This window comes from Maniola jurtina, chromosome 28 (assembly GCF_905333055.1).
Source record: "Maniola jurtina chromosome 28, ilManJurt1.1, whole genome shotgun sequence".
Classification (NCBI taxonomy): Eukaryota; Metazoa; Arthropoda; class Insecta; order Lepidoptera; family Nymphalidae; genus Maniola; species Maniola jurtina.
This window is the reverse complement of record NC_060056.1, coordinates 690,166-700,128: the sequence shown is the minus strand read 5'-3', so window position 1 is coordinate 700,128 and position 9,963 is coordinate 690,166. Positions and strand designations below refer to the sequence as shown.

At 35.8% G+C, this 9,963-nt stretch overlaps 1 protein-coding gene across 1 annotated transcript; it reads left to right on the top strand.

The window, feature by feature from the left end:
- The first annotated feature begins 1,801 nt into the window (after positions 1–1,801).
- On the top strand, positions 1,802–9,943 carry LOC123879492 (cytochrome P450 307a1-like). The gene is given in 3 exon segments (XM_045927224.1): positions 1,802–1,896; positions 1,898–2,292; positions 8,637–9,943. Coding segments are annotated over 3 exon segments (1,731 nt in total). The 3' UTR covers positions 9,878–9,943.
- Positions 9,944–9,963: the final 20 nt, after the last annotated feature.

Below are 9,963 nucleotides of genomic sequence, written 5' to 3'. Positions count from 1 at the left end.
GATGTTATTAATCCATATTTAATATAATAGAATTATTTTTTTAAATTAAGCAGGTACAGGAATAAATCTGAAAATCGCGAATTTATGGTTACATCATTTAAAAAAATTAAAATGTGTTTCAATTTTCAAAGTAAGATAACTATACCAAGTGGGGTATCATATGAAAGGGCTTTACCTGTACATTCTAAAACATATTTTTATTTATTTTTATGTATAATAGTTTTATATTTATCGTGAAAAATGTAGGAAAAAATACCCGAGTAGGTACGGAACTGAACGAAAAATCTGACTCGCACTTGGCCGCTTTTTTTGTTGTATGTTGCTGTGTTTTATTTTTTTTAATTTATTTAATTGTTATCTACAGCGTTTCATCCTGTGTTCTCTGTTTGCGCTATCTAATCCCAAATAAACGAATGTTTATTTATTTATTTTATTTATTCTTTCTCCACCTCTACACTTATTATGAATTCTGCGGCGCTATACAAAACTTACATTTCTGCCTTACACGTGCTTTGAGGCGATTTTTCAATATAATGTTGACGTCATTAGCTTTGAATCCCGGCTCACTATCTACTGAACACAGGTTCTCTTCTTAGAATGACAAACACACATACACACATACATACATAGACTGTTAAAATCACAATCATCTTACTTTTTTTGGCTTTGCCGCAGACGGGTAAAAAATTAAAATGGGTTCTTGAACAAATAATTAGTATTTTCAACTTTCAAAGTAAGATTGATATACCAATTGGGGTATCATTATGAAATGCATTTGTACATTTTAAAACAGATTTTTATTTATTTTTAACCCCCGACCCAAAAAGAGGGGTGTTATGAGTTTAACGTGTGTATCTGTGTATGTGTGTCATCGTAGCTCCTAAACGAATGAACTGATTTTAATTTAGTTTTTTTTTGTTTGAAAGGTGGCTTGATCGAGAGTGTTCTTAGCTATGATCGAAGAAAATCGGTTCAGCCGTTAGAAAGTTATTTAGCTCTTTTCTAGTTTTCTTATAGAGGTTTTTGTGTCGAGGGTTTTTTAAATTTTGAGTTATTACGCATAATAGTTTTTGATTTATCGAGCGAAATGTTGAAAAAATGCTCAAGTATAGAACCCTCGGTGCGTGAGTCTGACTCGCACTTGACCGGCTTTTTACGTAAAGTAGGTAAACTAGCGCTTGACGACAGTCATACCCGATTTATAACAAACCGTTTCAACTCCTAATCGTTTCAGACCACAGATATGGACATATACAAGTATGTTAGAAAGGTAACTTTTTTTTTTTCAGGCTGCAGTATGTAAGGATATTTTTTTGCCCCTAAAATCAAAGAGTTCCCACGGGATTCAAGTTAGCCCTTGACTGCAATCTCACCTGGTGGTAAGTGATGATGCAGTCTAAGATGAAAGCGAGCTAACCTGGACGGGGTATGGCAGTTTTTATTAAACCCATACCCATTTGGTTTCTACACGGCATCGTACTGGAACGCTAAAAAATAGAAAATTAAAAAAAATATTGCGATGAATTGAGAACCTCCTCCTTTTTTGGAAGTCGGTTAAAAAACGCTTGGTGGCACAGCTTTGCCGGTAGGGTGGTAACTAGCCACGACCGATCTTGTGGGCAATTGAAAGCTCAGCCGATTGCTTCCACGCAGCTTTGCCCCTAAGGAATTCATCAGCAGAATAGCAAGTCCAGCGTACTAGTACTAGTATTAGTACGATATCAGTGTTTCAGGCAGTTTCAGGCGTCCCGACTATCTGCACCTGGCCTAAAATGCAAATGGCTGCGTATATGGTATAAATATGGCCGCCGCGCCCCAGCTGGGCACAGTGCCGGCCGGCGAACGCGCCAGTTCCCGCCAAAACCTCCTGTCAAACACCAGTGCTGCCACTCTTCAAATTTCTCTTAAGAAAAATGAGTGCGCTTTTACTCATCACTCTATGTGCCCTATTTATATACAAACTTTTTTCTCGCCGAACTGTCACATGGAAAAAGGTTTCCAAATATGGCGACGGCACCGTTCTAAATTTGAAACAGGCCCCTGGACCTATTGCTTTGCCTGTTATAGGCAGTATGCATTTGTTAGGCAAATTTGAATCCCCTTTTCAGTCCTTTACGGAATTAAGTCAGAGTTATGGCGATATTTATAGTATTAAATTGGGTTCTTCTGAGTGTTTGGTGGTGAACAGTTTGGAGCTTATTAGGGAGGTTTTGAATCAAAATGGAAAGTTTTTCGGCGGTCGTCCAGATTTCTTGAGGTTCCACAAATTGTTTGCTGGCGACCGGAATAATTGTAAGTATTCTTTGTTACCTTTAAAAAAAAATATTTAACTTATAGAATGAATATACAGGGAACTTTTGTTACATTCACTTGCTATTTATTACTGTTTTTTACAATCTTTTTATTTATTTAAACATATTTATTGCTAACTATGTAGGTAATTATTACACAGCATAAAAATACAGGATACCGGACTCTTACTTATTCTTATAAATGGGTTGTCAGCTTCTTAAACCTGGGCGCGTTTGGAACCCTCGTAGCTTTAGTTTTAAGTTTACGCAATTAATTATCACCATTACATTATTCATTTTATAATTTCAAAAATTGGCACTCAAAAAGTGCACAATGGTACTCATTTTGAATATAAATGCTTTGGGTTTTTCTTTGAATGCGAAAGTTTGAATGTTTGTTTCTTCTTCACGCCACAATGAATAAACCGATTTGGCTGAAATTATGAATGGAGATAACTTATACTCTGAACTAACACATATGTTATTTTTTATCCCGCAAAAAAAAGAATTCTTGCGGGATTTTATAAAATAAAATCGATATCGAAATATTATAAAAACGTAAAGTTTGTAAGTTTGATTGTAGGTGGTAATCTCTAGAACTACTGAACATATTTTAAAAATGCTTTCACCAGTAGAAAGGTACATTATTCTTGAGTAACATAAGCTATATTTTTTTTTCAAAAAATTAGAGGTCTCTACGAAAAATATAATAAGCTATCCGTGCGAAGCGGGGCGCTAGTTACTAATAAATAAGTTTTAGTTACATGACTTATGTATTGTGTATCTATATCTGAGTGCTGAGTATCTTGACGGCTCTTCTCAGTGGAATTTTCTTTCCGAACCGGTGGTAGAGTTCTGACATATAAGTGGCTCAAGTTTTCCTACATGAAATAAGTACTAGTAAGAATTCTTTTTCCTGGCACATTAAAGAAGCTATTTTTTGTCAATAATACAATAGTAGTACCTCCCTTCAATTATTGTATTGTAAGGTATTAATGTAGAGTGAAATAGGCATCTTCTAGGCAAGCAGGTACCATCTTAGGCTGCATCATCACTTGCTAGCTGCAGGTCTATTAAAAATAAAAGCACTAGTCTATAAATTAAAAAAAAAATAGGAAAAAAAAAGACTAGACCATTTCGTACCATCTTTTTCATTTTATTTGCCGACAACATAGCATAAAAAAGTTTTTCAATGATCGTAATAATATTTTTTCAGTCTGAATAAAATAATCCCGGGTTCGATCTGAATAAGCAATATCGGAATGTATAATTAATTATTTGCTTATGAATAAATAATAAACAAAATTTTTTCGCTGAGGTTGGCAATATGGGAGATCGAATTTCGTAAAATATCGGCTAAATTAAGCTGTGTTTAGACGTGCTGAAAATAGATTATGTATCTACTTTTTTTACTAGACCAACAACTTTCATACTTATTATTATGATAATACAATGTACAAATTCATCGCAGTATGGCCGTTGCCCATTACAGTACTTATGAAGGAATATAAACCCAACATGCACAAAACTAAAGTAATACAATTTTTTTTAATTCAATATGTCAGAACAGTCGTGTTTTTAATGTTTCCTTGTTTATTGAATTTTCACAATTTTGTCATAGCTAAAGTAATACAATTTGATCAATTTGCTTCAAGATAAATCTTATTTCAATTTTTGTGTTAAAATAATATAAAAACCAGAAAAAAATGTCATACTTACATAGTTAGTTTATGGTATTTTAACACAAAGTGGAATTTCTTCATTTCGATGTTAATTCTAAATAAGTTCATAGTAAGAATAAAAAAAAGTTAGTCCCTATAAAAAATGCCCATCACTTTCATTTTGTTAAAAAAAAAACCCCCTAACAAAACTTTTTTCACAACACTTAAAATTACACTCCAGCTTTAAAAAAAACACTTTTACTGCAGTTTTTTGGTTTTTTTAACCGCAAACCTTAGGCGAAAATAAATTTACGCGAAAAAGCATTTAAAAACTCAATTTTTTCGTAAAAAATTTACGCACATATCAAATTCTGTATCAAAAACACAAGATTTTAATACTCTACATGCATATTGATTTTCACTCTTATGCATAAATCAATCGAGTATATTAATTAGAGTAATATTTTACGTAGTGCAAGGTGAAATACAGAAAGAAAACTGGCCTATATTAATAAAATTTATGATTGTTTATGAAACCTGATCCTATACTCCTGACCTGCTAAACTCTTTAGAGTTCGTGGCTTTGCTCGGGTTTTAATTTTCCCATGATTTTTCCTTGACAAGGAATTTTCTCTATATTTTGTAATTTTTAACCCCCGACCCAAAAAGAAGGATGTTATAAGTTTGACGTGTGTATCTGTCTGTGGCATCGTAGCTCCTAAACTAATGAACCGATTTTAAATTAGTTTTTTTTTTTGTTTGAAAGGTGGCTTGGTCGAGAGTGTTCTTAGAATCCAAATTCAATCCAAGAAAGTTAATCCAAGAAAATCGGTTCAGCCGTTTGAAAGTTATCAGCTCTTTTCTAGTTACTGTAACCTTCACTTGTCGGGGGTGTTATAAATTTCTAATTTACACTTGTATTCATTAGACTTATATTATAAGCCCATCCGTCTAACCGATTTTGCCGAAAAAAATACATCCCATCTTGCATCCCAGGGAAACAAGAGAAATGTTTTGGTTTCGGAAAATCAAAATGAAGATTGCAATAATTTACTTAGATCTTCATCTATTATTTTTATATTTAAACGCTATAGTTACAACCGTTTCGTATGCCTTTTTGTGTGTGTTCGGACGGACGGACAGACAGACAGACAACAAAGTGATCCTATAAGGGTTCCGTTCTCCTTTTGAGGTACGGAACTCTAAGAATATAAATAATCCGCCTATCTCTTATAACATACATGTACTTAGCCACATACCATTTGAAGTGTCAAGTGTAACTTGAGAGGTTATGGGCAATCTGTAAAAATACGCTTGCAATAGCGCATTGCATAGGCTCATATTATTATCTACATAATATTATAACACGATAATACTAACCTTTCAAAAGGAAAAACGAAACCCTTATAGGATCACTTTGTTGTCTGTCCGTCCGTCCGAACACACACAAAAAGGCACACGAATAAGGCAGATAGCTATTATAACGTAGACATCCGGTAAGATCGGATTTTAGACAATTCAACGAATAAAGGTGTAAAATAGGGGTTCGTATTTGTGTAGTCCACGCGGACGGAGTCGTGGTCGTAAGCTAGTACATAATCTAAATATATAAAAAAACAAGCTGACTGACTGACTGACCGATTGACTGACTGGCATGCAGATAGCTATTATAACGTAGACATCCCCTAAGATCGGATTTTAGACAATTCAACGAATAAAGGTGTAAAATAGGGATTCGTATTTGTGTAGTCCACGCGGACGGAGTCGTGGTCGTAAGCTAGTACATAATCTAAATATATAAAAAAACAAGCTGACTGACTGACTGACCGATTGACTGACTGGCATGCAGATAGCTATTATAACGTAGACATCCGGTAAGATCGGATTTTAGACAATTCAACGAATAAAGGTGTAAAATAGGGGTTCGTATTTGTGTAGTCCACGCGGACGGAGTCGTGGTCGTAAGCTAGTATATAAAAAACAAGCTGACTGACTGACTGACCGATTGACAGATTGATTTATCAAACGCACAGCTCAAACTACTGGACGGATCGGGCTGATATTTGGCATGCAGATAGCTATGATGAAGGCAAACGTCAGTAAAGATTTTTTGAAAATTCAACCCCTAAATGCAGCTTACTAAATCAAATTATGGGTAGTGAGAAAGACTTTGAATTTATTGCACTGTATTAATGTAAATACATAGTTTGTTTATTTTGTTAGGTTAAGAATTTTGTTGTATTGTTATATTTAATTTGATTATAATAGGGCTGACATGTACATATAAAAGGTATAAAAGCCCTTAAATAAATATAAAAAAAACCCCCCTAAATGCGTAAAATAGGGGTTCGTAATTCGTGAAGTCCACGCGAACGAATTTGGGGTCATATTAAGCTAGATAGCAATAAAGGTACGTATTTAAAAAAAACCAAGTTTAGATATGATACTAGGTACTTAATGTTGATAAATTAGGCTTTGGAATATAGGTAAAATAAATTATTCAGTAGGCAGATCTAGTAAGCCAAAAAACTGTAACCTAACACCAATGTTTACATAATTGTAATTTGATAGCGGTGGTAAATAGGTATTATATGTGTAATTGTTTTTAAAATTGCCTCTTTTCATTTTATTATGCTGATTCGAGGATATGAAATGCCTAATTTCTTTCTAGGTTAGGTCATTGTTAAGGCCCAAATGTTTATTAGGGTTCCAAAGAATAAATTCTGACCCCTATTAATGTCACTCTGCTGTCTGTTTGTCCGTCTATCTATCTGTCCGTCTGTCTTTCTGTCCGTCTGTCCATCTGTCTGTCCGTCTGTCCGTCTGTCTGTCCGTCGGTCTATCTAGTCACAGGTATCTAGTTCGTACACGAAATGAGATTCAGATCTGTTTTAGTATTTGAAACGTTGACCCAAAACCAAATATTGAATTTGAAACTTAATTGAATTATTTTTCAGGGGGGAAATATTAGCCGAATTTTTTTCTTGCATTTTTTTAGCATGTGGGGTATCAATGTTTAGAGCTTATTGAGGAAAGAAGATTTTTTTTTTAATCTTAAAATAATAGTGCAATGGGGGTGCATGTCACCCGGACCTTTACAAAGAATCGATTGACACCTCATTCATCAAAATCGGCCCAGTAGTTAAAGCGCTACGGTGGAACACACAGAATCCGGATACAAACATACATACATCCATTTACATACATACATAGACTGCTAAAATCATAACCCTTCCTTTCGGCTTTGCCGCAGTCGGGTAAAAAAAGGATGATTGTGATACCATTGTTAACCTACATTTAGAGCAAAATAAATGATTGATTGAATGAATGATTGATTGAATAAAATCTATCAAACTTGGAAACTGTACGAAAACGTGTCTATTGCTGATGCATGGTGTATTAAATCTATTTCGGTTGCTAATGGCATGCAGGCTGGGAGATACGCACAAACAAGCGTCCTGCATAAACTTGCATGCATGATGAATTGTTGACGCACGTACAGTATACATTTTTTGTGATCCAAGTGTTCGCTAGCTCTGCTTTGACCGTTGATATGTAACAAACAAAGATACAACCATACTTCCTTATAGGATCACTTTGTTGTCTGTCTGTCTGTCCGTCGTGTCTGTCAGGAAAACCTATAGGTGTGTGTGTGTGTATGTTTGTTACTCCTTCTCGCAAAAACTACTAGACGGATTTGGCTGAAATTCGCAATGGAGATAATATCCTGGATTAGCACATAGGCTACTTTTTATCCCGGAAAATCAAAGAGTTCCCACGGGATTTTGAAAAACCTAAATCCACGCGGGCGAAGTCGCGGGCATCGGTTAGTAGTTCATGTTGTAGGGTCTTCCTTTAATTCTCACATATTATTTACAATCACAAAGTTTATTAAAATTTCGTCTGTGTTGGTGTTAGCTGGCCGGCGTACTCTGCCTTTTTGGAGTATTTTTTTTTGTTAAAATTGACTGGACAGCGCTCTCAGGGGGTGCCGTGCGTGTGTCGGCGAGCGCCGGCACAGACGGGGTCCATACTTGTATAGTTTAACTAACTTGTTACAAATAACTACAAACTTGACATTGGCTAATCTTTATAAAGCCAGACGAGAGAGAGAGAGAAAAAAAAAAGTTTATTAAGGTTTTATATGATAAAACATTACCTACCTATTAGATCATGCCTATTAAATAGCATTCACCATCACGCACCATTGATTTCTATGGATCATAAATTTCCATGGGATGGTGCCTACTAGTTAAATCAGCAACTTTTTATCAAACGTAACAACGCTCACTTAAGAGGCATGAGACGGCGTAGCTGCCCGCGAAATACAAATTTAATTTGGTTTTTCGCAATTCATAAACTAATACGACAAACTAGGCTTATGGCATTCCGAAAATGGCAGTATTACTTTCACAGAATTACATAAAAATCTTTACCTGAAAGTGTTCAATTTAAGAAATTAGTCAAAATAATGAGTTTGACATGAGTTACTCGCAAATTAGTCGATACTATAACTAATTTCTTAAACTGCACCCTTTCAAGTAAAGATTTTTAAATAAACCTGTGAGAATGATACTGGTGGCGCATTTAAAGTGCTATAAGCCTACTTTGTTGTTGTTATATCGTAATCACACTTTAACAGATGTAGTTTCAGATGTTTTAATTTTTTTTTCTTTGTCCACAGCTCTGGCTTTATGCGATTGGTCGAATCTGCAGTTGCGCAGACGAAATCTGGCGCGACGTCACTGCGGGCCCAAGCAGCATACTGACAACTTCACCAAAATCGGCTCAGTAGCCACTTTCGAGGCAGTAGAGTTAGTTCAAACCCTGAGAAACATCACCCGATCAACTACGGACAGTATCGATATAAAACCCTTGCTTATGTCAACAGCCATGAATATGTTTTCGAACTACATGTGCAATGTACGCTTCGATACCGAAAACGATCAAGAATTCCGAAAAGTAGTCGATCATTTCGATGAAATATTCTGGGAAATCAATCAAGGGTACGCCGTTGATTTTCTTCCTTGGTTAGCACCGTTTTATAAGAAACATATGGACAAGCTATCCAATTGGTCTCAGGAAATCCGCTCTTTTATCCTATCAAGAATTGTAGAGCAGAGAGAAATCAACTTAGATATGGAGGGACCAGAAAAGGACTTCCTTGATGGTTTATTAAGAGTTCTGTATGATGATCCAACTGTGGATAGAAACACGATAATTTTTATGCTTGAAGACTTTCTAGGTGGGCATTCTTCTGTGGGTAACTTGGTTATGCTCTGTTTGACAGCTGTAGCTAGAGACCCTGAAGTTGGAAAGAAAATAAGAGCCGAAATTGATGGTGTTACTAAAGGTAAACGTGCTGTGACATTAACAGATCGAATGTCCATGCCGTACACAGAAGCAACAATATTGGAATGCCTGCGATACGCATCGTCCCCAATAGTTCCGCATGTAGCCACGGAAAACGCAAACGTCGCTGGATACGGAGTCGAAAAAGGCACAATTGTATTCATAAACAATTACGAATTGAATACTTCACCTAAATACTGGAACCAACCGGAGAAATTCGATCCATCAAGGTTTCTAGAACGTACCAAAGTTAGAGCTAGACGCAACTCCCAGTGTGATTCAGGAATGGAATCAGATAGTGAAAGATCAGGTCCCATTAACAGAGTAACAGATTTCGAAAAGGAAATAGTTTCGGTTAAGAAGAACATACCACATTTCTTACCATTCAGCATCGGTAAGAGGACGTGTATAGGTCAAACTTTGGTTACAACGATGAGCTTTGTTATGTTCGCGAATATCATTCAAGAGTTTGACGTCGGAGCGGTAGATGTGGAGGATCTGAGACAGAAACCCGCCTGTGTGGCTCTGCCTAAAGACACGTATAACTTGTACTTACTGCCTAGGAAACACTGAACTGAATTCGACTTATGCCTTACTTTAGATAAATACCCTGACTCATTCTGTGGCTTTGATTCGTAAACTCGTAGTTTTGGATTTGT